General features: G+C 45.3%; 2 protein-coding genes and 1 long non-coding RNA gene across 5 annotated transcripts in view; 1 reads left to right on the top strand and 2 right to left on the bottom strand.

Moving 5' to 3' along the window:
* LOC310672246 (inter-alpha-trypsin inhibitor heavy chain H3-like) overlaps positions 1-822 on the bottom strand; it is a 35,776-nt gene extending 34,954 nt beyond the window's left edge. Inside the window, exon 1 of one of the 2 annotated variants that reach the window (XM_083429108.1) lies at positions 655-822. Coding sequence is in view for 1 of the 2 variants with exons in the window: in XM_083429107.1 (XP_083285233.1) it covers positions 671-763 (93 nt within the window). In the remaining variant the exon portion in view is untranslated. The remainder of the gene's footprint in view (positions 1-654) is intronic. The other variant, XM_083429107.1, reaches the window with a different exon arrangement.
* Positions 823-4,682: 3,860 nt separating this feature from the next.
* LOC310672295 lies at positions 4,683-12,600 on the top strand. Of its 2 annotated transcripts, none has more exons than XR_014508500.1 (3): positions 4,683-4,756; positions 9,675-12,212; positions 12,411-12,600. It is a non-coding gene; the product is annotated as an uncharacterized lncRNA (long non-coding RNA). The 2 variants fall into 2 exon arrangements; XR_014508501.1 differs by lacking the exon at positions 12,411-12,600 and having other exon boundaries at positions 9,675-10,211; positions 12,208-12,299.
* Positions 10,732-12,961, bottom strand: part of LOC310672247 (inter-alpha-trypsin inhibitor heavy chain H4-like) — a 28,269-nt gene continuing 26,039 nt past the window's right edge. The window contains exons 21-22 of the mRNA XM_083429109.1: positions 12,512-12,599; positions 10,732-11,131 (exon numbers count right to left, since the gene is read on the bottom strand). Of these exons, the coding sequence (XP_083285235.1) occupies positions 11,053-11,131; positions 12,512-12,599 (167 nt within the window). The 3' untranslated portion in view covers positions 10,732-11,052. The remainder of the gene's footprint in view (positions 11,132-12,511; positions 12,600-12,961) is intronic.

The following is a 12,961-nucleotide window of genomic DNA, read 5'->3' as shown; positions in this document are numbered from 1 at the left end:
CACTCAACATGGAACATGGGCATTACAAGACAAGCAGCGGGGCCTCTACTGATCTGACTTACCCATTATCTGAATTGTAACCTACAGTGCAACCCTATCTTCTCAGAGGTAAGTCCCATTGAATTCAATGGGCCTTACTCGCACAGAAGTGTGTACAGTGGTACCTCGGGTTACATACGCTTCAGGTTACAGACTCTGCTAACCCAGAAATAGTTCCTCGGGTTAAGAACTTTGCTTCAGGATGAGAAAAGAAATCATGCAGCGGCGGCGCAGCAGCAGCGGGAGGCCCCATTAGCTAAAGTGGTGCTTCAGGTTAAGAACAGTTTCAGGTTAAGAACGGACCTCCGGAACGAATTAAGTACTTAACCCGAGGTACCACTGTATAGCATTTCAGTCCTAGATGCTTATAATGCCAATGGACACACCTGGCATCTAGGGATCCTTTGAGTACAAGAGATAATATCTAGGATATCTAGGAGTCTACTTTGATACAAGGAGAAATAATCCATACATCACTCTGTTTTTGTCCTAGGGATATTCATGCACTGGAAGAAATACATTTACACTTGCAGAGCCCTGCCCCTGAAGCTTTTCGATGGCATTTCAATGCCAACATGGGATTGTTTGTATCAATCCTATGATTTCAATCGCTGCTTCTTTGTATTCTTACCTTGATGTTTCTGATATTAGAGATTAAAAAATCGGATGTTCCAAGTGCAGGAATCAGTGCCAGCAGAGTGAAAAACAGGAGCTGGTTCCCCATGGTCAAAGAATGAATAAGAAAGCAGGAAGGATGAGCAGCTTTATAATCCATTTTGCAACAAGTTAATAGGTAACCAAAGCCACAAATATTTATATACGGCTTTGTCAAGGATTGCTGGGTCTCCAGCATCGCAAGGTCAGAGGTTCATGTCCTGAAGCTTACAAAGGCAAAAATTTGAGCTGGTGTTGAGACAAAATTTAAGTGTAGGATCTTGAGGTGTCTTTTCAGTGCAGATTTTTGGGCTGTGCCCACACGTCTCAAAATTTGGCTGTCTTTCCAGCTCAACCCCACAACTCAACTCCTCATCTTCAAAAATGAAGCAGGGAAAATGAAGAAAAGCCAAAGGGGAGGCAAGTGCCTGTACCTTTGGTATTCTTGTTTGCTCCCAGGCTGAGGGAGGTAGTTGAACCTAGCTGCAGAGTGGGCTGTGGAGAGGACAGTGGGGCTCACTGGTTGCCACAGGCCCACTGGACAAGGCTGTTTGACACATTTGCAACAGCTACCCTGGGATCTCACCTAGAAGTCCCCTTCCATAGGCAGCTACCTTACCACAGGGAGCTGAGGGCCACGTGGCTGTGTTTTTGGGTGTTCCTGGTTTACATTATTTACAACTCTGGAAGCAGGAGAGAAAGAAAGAGAAAAAGAGAGAGAGAGAGAGACTTACAGCAGCTCTGCAACCACTTTGAATATGACAGGTCAGAGGGGTGGCTGAGACTAGCTTAGATTTCCCACCCTCACTAGTATCAGAAGGTCTCATACACCACTGATTTGCATTCAAATAGGTTCTGCTTTTCAGAAACACCCCCCCCCCCACACACACATTGCCCCCATGTTTTCTTCGTTAAATAGACCAGTGGAACCTAGGAAGAGCAGAGGTCCCTCTCTCTGCTGCCATTGTGGGGGGGGGGGTGTTTTTAGGGGGGGAATCTGTTGCCAAATCACAAATTAAGAGAAATTTTAGATTTGTCCCTTGATTTCTATGGACAGCTTTTAAAAGGTCTATGGACAATGGACATTAAAGTGTGTGTGTGTGTGTGTGTGTGTCTTCTCTGGAAAAGAAAGGGGACAATGGGGAAGAAAGTTTGTGTTTGTGTGATAAAGAACACAAGATTGCTAGAGAGAAGAAAAGAAAAGCCAGGAGGGGAAACCGTAGAGGCAGAACATAACCATTTTGGCTAGGTAAAGGTAAAGGGACCCTGACCATTAGGTCCAATCGTGGCCGACTCTGGGGTTGTGGCGCTCATCTCGCTTTATTGGCCGAGGGAGCCGGCATACAGCTTCTGGGTCATGTTTTTTTTAATAAAAATGTTATTAGGTATTTTATACTTATAACAAGAAAGACAATAAAAAAGAAAAAAAAAGAAAAAAGAAACACATAAATTCAACAAACAATACATCCACAATAGAAACTGAAATAAAAACAATACAACAATACAACACACACAAAAAAACAAAAATAAAAACACACATCCAAATTTTATATCCAAATCTTTCATTAGCTTATTTCCTCGACTTCCTCGCACCTCCCTTTTTTGTATTCTAGTTCAAGTTATCTAATTCAACAAATCCTTTCCCTCTTCTTCAATTTAATCTTTAATTTATCATAATGCAATTTAATTTTCAATTTCCCAATTTAATGCATTAACACTTAATGTTCATATAATTCTTAATAACCCTTCTGCTAAAACCGTATAACTTCATTCCAATATACTTCTAACATTCATTAATTTTACGATATTTTTGTAAATATACTTTTAATTTTTTCCAATCTTCTTCCATCGACTCTTCTCCCTGGTCTCGGATTCTGCCGTCATTTCCGCCATTTCCATGTAGTCCATCAGTTTCATCTGCCATTCTTCCCGAGTGGGTAGTTCTTGTGTCTTCCAGTACTTTGCGATGAGTATTCTTACTGCTGTTGTGGCGTACAAAAAAAAGTTCTATCTTTCTTTGACACCAGTTGGCCGACCATGCCCAGGAGAAAGGCCTCTGGTTTCTTCAGAAAGGTATATTTAAATACCTTTTTCATTTCATTGTATATCATTTCCCAGAAGGTCTTAATCCTTGGGCACGTCCACCAAAGGTGAAAGAAAGTCCCTTCCACTTCTTTACATTTCCAGCATTTATTGTCAGACAAATGGTAGATTTTTGCAAGCTTGACTGGTGTTAGGTACCACCTATACATCATTTTCATTAAATTCTCCTTTAAGGCATTACATGCCGTAAATTTCATACCGGTGTTGCATAACTGTTCCCAGTCAACCATCATAATATTATGTCCGACATCCTGTGCCCATTTAATCATAACAGATTTCACCATTTCATCTTGGGTATTCCATTTCAACAGCAAGTTATACATTCTTGACAAATTTTTAACTTTGGGTTCTAACAATTCTGTTTCCAACTTTGGTTTTTCCACCTGGAAGCCTAATTTTTTGTCCAATTTATATGCCTCCATTATTTGATAATAATCACTCTCACTCTATTCTTTAATTTTTCAAAGCTCTGCAGTTTTAGCCTGTCTCCCTCTTGCTCCAAAATTTCACAATATTTCGGCCACTTGGCCTCCATATTGATTTTTTTCAATGTTTTCGCTTCCATTGGTGACAACCATCTTGGGGTTTTACTTTCTAACAAATCTTTGTACCTTATCCAAACGTTAAACAGTGCTTTCCTAACAATATGGTTCTAGAATGTCCTATGGACCTTGGCCTTATCATACCAGAGATATGCATGCCAACAGCTTCTGGGTCATGTGGCCAGCATGACTAAGCCGTTTCTGGCGAACCAGAGCAGCGCACGGAAACATGGTTTACCTTCTCGCCAGAAGGTATTTACTTGCACTTTGACGTGCTTTTGAACTGCTAGGTTGGTAGGAGCAGGGACCGAGAAACGGGAGCTCACCCCGTTGCGGGGATTTGAACTGCCGACCTTCTGATCGGCTAGTCCTAGGCTCTGTGGTTTAACCACAGCACCACATGTGTCCCTACCATTTTGGCTAGTAGCCATTTATTGCTTTATCCTCCATGGGAGGATTGAATTATTATTATTATTTGCCTGCAACAATGGGTTGACTTTATTTCATGGGGGGGGGGGGTAAAGTTGTTGAGCTTTTGCAGAGCCAACTAGCCAACCATTCTTCGCAGGGGGGGGGGACATCACGTGCCTTGTGGTGAGGAGCCTGCCGGCTGCCATACACCTGAGGGAGAGCCGCTGGGCAGACCGTTTTGGCAGCGGGAAGCCTGTGCACACCAAAGCAACAGCGTCTCTCACAACCGTTTACTGCCGCACAGCATTTTGTCACCCCCTCAGAGGTGGCACCCGGGGCACACCGCGCCCACCTTTCAATGACTCTGCTCCTGCAACCTAGCAGTTTGAAAGCACGCCAGTGCAAGTAGATAAATAGTTAGTGCTGCAGCGGGAAAGTAAACTGCATTTCTGTGCAGTCTGGCTTCTGTCACGGTGTTCCATTGCACCAGAAGCAGTTTAGTCATGATGGCCGCATGACCCGGAAAGCTGTCTGTGTCCATCCATGTTTATAGCCATCACTGCTTCCTGTGGGAGTGAGTCCATATGACTTTCAGCTGCATGAAGAAGTACTTTTAAAAATATCTGTCCTGAAGCTTTAAACGTTCTGCTTCATTGGATATCCACAAGTTTTAGTGTTATGAGGTAGAAAAACTTTTCTCTAGCCACTTTCTCCAGGTCATGCATAATTGCATAAATGTCTACCATGTCACCTCTTACCTTTTCTATAGTCAAGTAAGTCCCAAATGTTGCCAACTTTCCTCATAGGGGACTCACTCCATTCCCACAATCTTTTTGGTTGCCCTTTTCTGAACCTTTTCCAACTGCTTTGAGGTGAAATAACCAGAAGTGCACACAACATTTGTCAGGCAAACATCTTGCAAATGTACTATCTATTGGCTTTAGATAAACAGACATTTGACCTCCTCAATGTTCCTTTAAGAGAAGCACAAAGGTCTTTGTTGTGACGTGGAGTTTGTGATTTCAGCTCTCTTGACATAATCTGCTGGAGACAGTTCTCTAGTAACACTTCTTTATTACAGCAAACAAGACTGAAGACTGAGGAGGGGAAAGCTACATTTATAGGGACAGGGGACTAGCTAGAAAGGATACATTTTGGAGGGAACAATATCAGGCAATCACAGTCCTGCCTTTTGGAGGAAACCAATAAGACAGAGGATCCAAATACAGCAGTTTAAATGAACCAATAGTAGCTGTACCCCCTGAAACCAAAAGGCAGTTACTTTACCCTAATGCAAATATAGACAATAATAATACAGATATAAAATCCTTTGACTCAATACACAACACCCCTCCCCCCCTAGTGAGCACAGCAGACGTAATCTCTCAGGTACTGTGGGGTCCTACAACTTCTACTTGATCTCCTGACAACAGGCGTTGCCGGTTCTGGATCGGGTGTTACCTGTGGTAGAGGGGCTGCTATAGGGGTTTCCTCAGGAACAGATGGAGTCCCAGACATCTCAGGGTTCCCTACCTGTACCTCGTCATCATGAGGACTAGCAGACCCTGGTTCATTTGCTGAAGCCCCTGGTGACTGCACCTCTGGGCCATTTTCACTCTGGTCTTGCAGCTCTGCGTCGTTAGCCAGGGATGAATTATCTGACTCCTCCCTGCTGAGCGCCCGGCGCCTCAGCTGATCTATATGTCTCTTCCAAACTTGCCCATTTTCCAAGGTTACATAATAGGACACAGGTCCACTAGCCCGGGTGACCACACCAGCCACCCACCGCGAACCTCGTGAATAGTTCCTCACCCAGACCAGATCTTCAGGGGCGAGATACCTTGTTGTGTCAGTCTCAGCCTGGGGGGTTGCTCTTGAATTATGGTTTGGCATTTTATCCGGGTGGACATAATCCAGCACCGTTACCAGTCTTCTACCCAAGAGCAGCTCAGCTGGCGACTTGCCCGTCGCAGTACACGGCGTCGCATGCTGCAAAAATAACATTCGCGCGATGCGAGCTGACCAGTTACCCTCCATTAAGCGCGCAATGGATTCTTTGGCTGTTCTTACCATGCGCTCAGCCTGCCCATTGGAGGATGGGTGAAAGGGCGCGGATGTGACCCCTCTTATGAAGTTATCAGCCAAGAATGCCCTGAATTCTTGGGATACAAAAGCTGCCCCATTATCTGATACAATGGTCTCAGGTAACCCGTGGGTTGCAAACAGCTGCCTCAACACCTTGATTACGGCAGCTGATGCCATGCTAGGGACCATCGCCACTTCTAACCATTTGGAATATGCATCGACGACAACCAAAAAGACCTTCCCCTGGAATGGCCCAGCAAAATCTAAGTGCAGCCGGCTCCAGGGAGATCTGGACTGCTCCCACCAGTGAACTGGTGCTCTGGCCACTTCTGGCCGCACCTCTTGGCATGCCTTACATGTTCGTACCCATTGTTCTATGTTCTGGTCCATTCCAGGCCACCACACATAACATCGGGCTAGCGACTTCATCCTGACCATTCCCGGGTGTCCCATGTGAAGCGTCTCAAGCACCCTGTTTCTCAGTGGTGCTGGGATGATCACCCTATCTCCCCACAGGAGACAACCCTTATGCATGGACAACTCGTGCTGCCTTGTCGCATAAGGCCTGAATTTGTCTTCATGCGGACCACCTGGCCACCCCCTCCCCACCCAAGTGAGCACACGGGAGAGAACAGCATCTTTCCTCGTTTTCTCAGCTATATCAGTAGCCGTTACAGGAGCCCCCGGAAGTGTTTCCAGCATCATTATGTGCTCCGCTGGAGCGGGATCCTCATTGCTCCCGCCAGGAAGGGGCAATCGACTCAGCGCATCAGCGTGGCACAACCGTTTCCCCGGCACATGGGTCAAGGTGTACTGGAACCCGTTCAGGAATATAGACCAACGCAACATTCTGGGGGAGAGAATTTGTGGCGTTTGTTTGTTCGGGTTGAACAACCCTAACAGTGGTTTGTGGTCCGTTTCAATGGAGAAATGGCGACCGTACACATAATCATGGAACTTTTTGATTCCTGCCACAATTGCAAGCGCCTCTTTGTCAATTTGAGCATAGTTGCGCTCCGTGGGCGACAACGTACGGGAATAGAAAGAGATGGGCTTTTCCGACCCATCCAGTTCCCTATGACTCAGCACCGCCCCCAGGCCGTATTGAGAGGCATCACATGCCAGGACCAGCGGCTTTGACTCATCATAATGAGCAAGGACGCTCCCGCTACTCAGCATTCTTCGCAAGGAGTCAAAAGCCTTCTGCTGCCCCTGCCCCCATCGCCACACATTCTTTTTCTGCAACAGTCTATGTAATGGTTCAGCTACCGAAGCTTTATGGGGTAAGAACGAATGATAAAAGTTAATAAGTCCCAGGAATGACTGCAACTCCGTCTTGTTCTGTAGTCGTGGTGCCTCGATGATGGCCTTAATCTTAGCATCTGTGGGGTGGATGCCTGATGCATCAATTTTAAACCCCAAGAAATCCACAGCTGGCACCCCAAAACTGCATTTTTCCTTTTTCAGTTGCAACCCCACCTCCTTGAACTTGAGCAACACTGCACGGACACGCGCAACCAGTTCCTGTGGGTCTTTTCCAGCAATCAAAACGTCATCAAAAAATGGCAAGACCCCCGGCAGACCTCTTAACAGGCGGTCCATGAGCCCTTGAAAAATCCCTGGGGCCACACAAACTCCAAATTGTAATCTGTTAACTCTGAACGCCCCTTTATGTGTGACAATAGTCTGTGCTTCCGCTGATTGTGGGGTTACTGGCAGCTGTTGGTAGGCTTGTGCCAGGTCAATTTTGGCAAACACCTTGCCCCCAGCCAGTTTAGCCAACAGATGTGATACGACTGGAATGGGGTATGAGTTTCCCCTGAGTGCCTTATTGATAGTACATTTGTAATCTGCACAGATCCTGACTTCCCCATTTGCTTTAAGGGGCGTGACGATTGGAGTCTCCCACTTAGCAGAGTCCACGGGTGAGAGAACTCCCTGCTTGACCAATTTATCCAGCTCTGCTTCGATCTTGGGTTGCAGTGCAAATGGCACTCGCCTTGGTTTGAGTCGGATTGGGGCCACCCCAGGGTCCAACTCGAAGTCAACTGGGGGCCCTTTATAACAACCCAGTTTTCCATTAAAGAGACCAGCAAACTCTTTGCATAATGCCTCGCTCATCTCAGGGCAGGTTTGGATTGAATTAAGCCCTGATATACTCAGTCCCAGGGCGGGGAACCAGTCAGTGCCCAGGAGACTGGGGCGACTGCCCTTCGCAATCACCAGTTTGAGTACAGCCTGTTTGTCCCGGAACTGAACTCTCACGGCACACATTCCCATAACATGGATGCGGCCCGCTGAGTATGACTGCAAGGTTGCCGGGAAGGGCTCCAGAGGGGGCAACTTACCCCTGGGGAAGAATGTCCTCGCGGTCTGGTCCGACACGATAGTGAATCCAGATCCGGAGTCCACCTCCATGTCGCACTGCTGACCCTCAATCTTCACCTTGACGTGTGCCTTGCCTTGCGCTGGGAACTGCACGACCCTCCCGTTGATCTCCGTTACATAGTGGCAGTCCTTTAGAAAATGGGTTGCTGTGGGCGGTCTGCGATGCTCCAGTCTAGGTGTTCCTGTCGCTCCCAACGCCGCCGATCTACAGACCCTGGCGATGTGACCTGTCTTCCCGCACGTCCGGCACATAGCATCCCGGAAACGGCAACTCTTCCGCTCATGGTTTCCGCCACAACCTGGACACCTGCCTCGGTGATCTTTGTGCACTGTGCAGGCCTGACGCACTGACTCGACCCCACGGACTGGGCTCTGGCTCGGAGTAGCCTCTAGCTCGTCCATGGCATGCGCAACTTCTATCTGTGGCTTAGGGGCCTTGCGACTGGCATCAAGCTCCTCTCTTTCATAATTCTCCGTGGCGGTGGCCTCCTTCAAGGCTGAAGCAAGGGTAACCTCTTCTTTAGCCACGATGCGTCTTCTGGCTTTCTTGCTGCTCAGACCACCGATAAACCGATCCAGGAGAGTCTCTTCCAGATTTTGGAAGTCGCAGTGCTGAGCGAGCTTCCGCAGTTCAGCTAGAAATGCAGATACAGACTCCCCAGCACGCTGCTGCCTCTCATGAAACTCCATCCGCCGGGCCATCTTGGTCTCAGTAGGCGCCAAATGGCTTGTTAGGCAGGCAAGAATATCTTTGAGAGATGTCTCACTTAGCTTCGCTGGAGCAAGCAATGCCTTGGCCAGCTTGAAGGTCTCAGGCCCACAGTAGCTCAGGAATGTGGCCCTTCTTTTGCTGGCATCGGTGATCCCTTGAGCCACTGCGAAGAACTCGAAGCGTTCGACGTAGTCTTCCCACGTGTGGGGCTCTGATGGCTGGAAGGGCTCCAATACCCTTGGACTCTCCATTGTCCTGTGGCAGGGTCGTCTTCTCAGCTGGCCAGTGAGTCTTGTTCTTAGCTGCAATCCGGACTCTGAGGCAGGGCTGCGTTTAACCGCTCCTCAGCATTCCGGATCCCACCTTCGTCGCCAGTTGTTGTGACGTGGAGTTTGTGATTTCAGCTCTCTTGACATAATCTGCTGGAGACAGTTCTCTAGTAACACTTCTTTATTACAGCAAACAAGACTGAAGACTGAGGAGGGGAAAGCTACATTTATAGGGACAGGGGACTAGCTAGAAAGGATACATTTTGGAGGGAACAATATCAGGCAATCACAGTCCTGCCTTTTGGAGGAAACCAATAAGACAGAGGATCCAAATACAGCAGTTTAAATGAACCAATAGTAGCTGTACCCCCTGAAACCAAAAGGCAGTTACTTTACCCTAATGCAAATATAGACAATAATAATACAGATATAAAATCCTTTGACTCAATACACAACAGTCTTCACGTGTAGCTTTTCAGAAATACCATTCATCAGAAGTGTGCTTCGGAAGAGGAGCTGTGTGGGGATTGTTTGGAACTCTATGTGAGTACAGGACGACTCTTTTGTATATGTAGTTTTGCAAGCCTAATGCTTTGAAGCTGTTCCAATGGGTTAGGGCAAAGTCTTTCTTAAATGTTGATTTAATGGCTCCTTTGACACCCATGAATGACTGTAGCTTGGTGGCAGAGTGCCTGCTTTGTAGAATGTCCCAAGTCCAATCTGATACCTGCAGCTAAATGGATCAGACCTTCTTCCAGAGACCCTGGAAAGACATTGCTAGCTGGAGTAGCCATTACAGAACTAGATGGATGAATATTATTATGACCTAATCTAAAAAACAGATTTCCATATTTCTAAGTCTATACTTTTGGAAATGAATGGACAATACTGGTAATGTGAATTTGAAGGCCCTTTGGGGTGAAATGGTATGGTAGAAATGAAGTTTAAGTCAACTGTTTCTTATCCTCTTTAAATACAGGGTGCATGAAACTGGAACTTAGAAAGACTGTTGGGGCATTTCTGAGAGGAATGTTGCAATACTGTTATTGAAGTGAGCTTGGCACCCTAATCACAAATTGGACTGTGAGTGTATTTGAGTTAATGGAGCAATGTTTAACCCCTCATAATGGAATAGGAATACAGAATTTCCTGGGACTGTCTCTAGTCCCCTTCTCATGTTACACTGGTGGTATGGGAGCTGATAGGACATGGCATCATCAGGATAGCATGGCCCATGCTAGTGAAAAAGCCCATTTCCCCCAGTGGAAGCAGGGTGACCCTCCTGCTGGAAACCTAAGGATTCTTGAAATGTTGTTTAAAAATAGCATTAATCTTATATACATGGCAGGTGTTTACACTGTGCTTTGTTTGTTCCAAAATCCATCTAGAATCTCTGTACCACCATAACTGTATTTAATACATGATATAATAGCACATTAAGTGAAGGGGACTTTCTACAGCACTTTCTTCCTTAGGAGATGGTGTTTTTTGTGTGAAATAAAGGTGAAAACAAGAGCCTGAACAGCAGTAGATTTCAGAATATTTTTAGTAACTGTATTATAGATCGTGGTACAACCCTACCCCACACAGTGTCTTTGTCAAACTGGTTCCCTCCCTATTAGTAACCATAAATGATAATTTTTTGTTCCTTGTCTGTGTTGCCAAATTAGCAAAAAACAAAACAAAAGCCTGCCCTGAAATTTGTCCAATTAGATGATTAGATTTAATGGTTCCACATTTAAAATTCTGCATTAAACATTTACAATTTTAATAGTTATCACTGAAATGAAATGTAATAGTTACACTTAATACAAAAGATGGACATTTTTACTGCTTTAAATGCTATTCTTCAAGGAGTTATATCCAGTGACCAGCAGGTAAAATCGACATTGGCTCCCTGTTCAATCCTGTAATCCTTCTTGTTTTGCCTTGAAAATGAAAGAGAAAAAACAATAAGTGCCCATTGAAAGTAAAAGCCCCATTGAAAGTCACATGGGCTTCTCAGTTATCCCCCTGCAAAAGATTTTTGTTTTAACATGACTGCATTTATAGCCATTCCCCTGATTTTTGCTAGCAAACCCCTTTCCTTTGCAAATGGGATGAAAGGATCTGCCAGTTTCACTTATCTCCATTTCTCATTTTTCCCATCTTAAATTCAGCCTTCCACATTTATGCAGCAATTCACAGTATAAAAACGAAAAATCCTCGTGAAGATTCATCAACATTCAATGCAAATTTCTCCTAATAAACACATTTTGGGATGTGTTTTTTTTACTAATGAACGCATTTTTGAAAGCAATTTCCTCTAATATAATGCATTCTGTATGTCATTTTCACTAACATTTGTATGCACATTTCCCCCTAATATATGTCTTTTTGTAAACATTGGTTGGTTGGAGAACTGCATAGCAAAATTCATTTGCCCAGGCAGGCGCATTATGTGACCCATGAGAGCAGCAAAACAACAAGACTGCCAAATCTTTCTTGACAGCAGCAGGCAGGGTAAGGGTTGGCATGACATTGGGTCCAAGGACTCAATAAGCCCTCCCCATTGATGTTAACCCCCCCGCTCCTTCACAAAGGGTAACTTTTTTCGTTGGCAAAGACTGGGGGAACTGGCCGAGGAAAACTAGTAACAAGGGAGAGGTTAATGAATGTGCTGAAGACCTGAAAGGCATGGGGATGACTCAAAATTTTTGAGTGGGGGGAAAGTTGCATTTCAAGCATAAAATACTGAATATATTTTTATGTGCATAGAAAAGGTGTGGGTTGTTCCTTGAGGTTCCTAAAGGGCCACAAATACTTTGCTGATATGAAAATTCATGACAACACTGTTGGGAGCTGCATTTGCAGAACAACACTTCCAATTTTCTATATTTTATTATCACTTTCAACATTCTTCTTCATGTAAAATACCTCCCCCTCCCAAATTGCAGAGCAGTGCAAGGTATGTGGTGAAAGGGAAGCTCAGGGTACCTGGGCATTTTAAGCTAGAGAAAAGAAGACAAAGTAGAAGAAGAAGAGTTTGGATTTGATATCCCGCCTTTCACTCCCTTTAAGGAGTCTCAAAGCGGCTAACATTCTCCTTTCCCTTCCTCCCCCACAACAAACACTCTGTGAGGTGAGTGGGGCTGAGAGACTGTGACTGGCCCAAGGTCACCCAGCAGCTGCATGTGGAGGAGCGGAGACGCGAACCCGGTTACCCAGATTACGTGACTACCGCTCTTAACAAGTTTCTCTCTCTCTCTCTCACACACACACACACACATTCATATAGTCTACAACAAGTGTTTTTCTGTGGCTTTTACCTTGTGAAACTATATGATTGTCCTCGTACAGTCAATGTCTTCTTTCTATTGCTATGTCTTTGAAGACGTTTATTAGAGTAAAACTGACCTGGGGAACACAAAGAAAAACACAGGAATATAACTGCAGTTCTCAAAGCTATGCTGGAGCAGCTGCAATACGCGTCTCACCCCCCCTTCCAATAAAGGCTAATTCCTGCTCGATTTTAGGATACATTTGACTGTCTAGTCTAGTATTTATCTTGATGGAAGTATCTTGGGGGTGGCAGCTCACCATGGCCTTTGACAGGCCTATAGCAAACAAAATGGATAGACTGCAGTACACTTGCACCTACTATGAATAATAATCAATAATTAAACATGAGAAGGTAGTTTTACTCATAAAAACAACAAGCTCAGTGTTTCTCCGAGTTTTCTCTAGACATTTATTCAACACTTGTCCACTTTTCTGAG

Source organism: Podarcis tiliguerta (genome assembly GCF_965153285.1).
Source record: "Podarcis tiliguerta genome assembly, chromosome: 2".
In the NCBI taxonomy this organism is placed as follows: Eukaryota; Metazoa; Chordata; class Lepidosauria; order Squamata; family Lacertidae; genus Podarcis; species Podarcis tiliguerta.
Note: the sequence above shows the minus strand (reverse complement) of the source record. Positions and strands in the feature narration are given on the sequence as shown.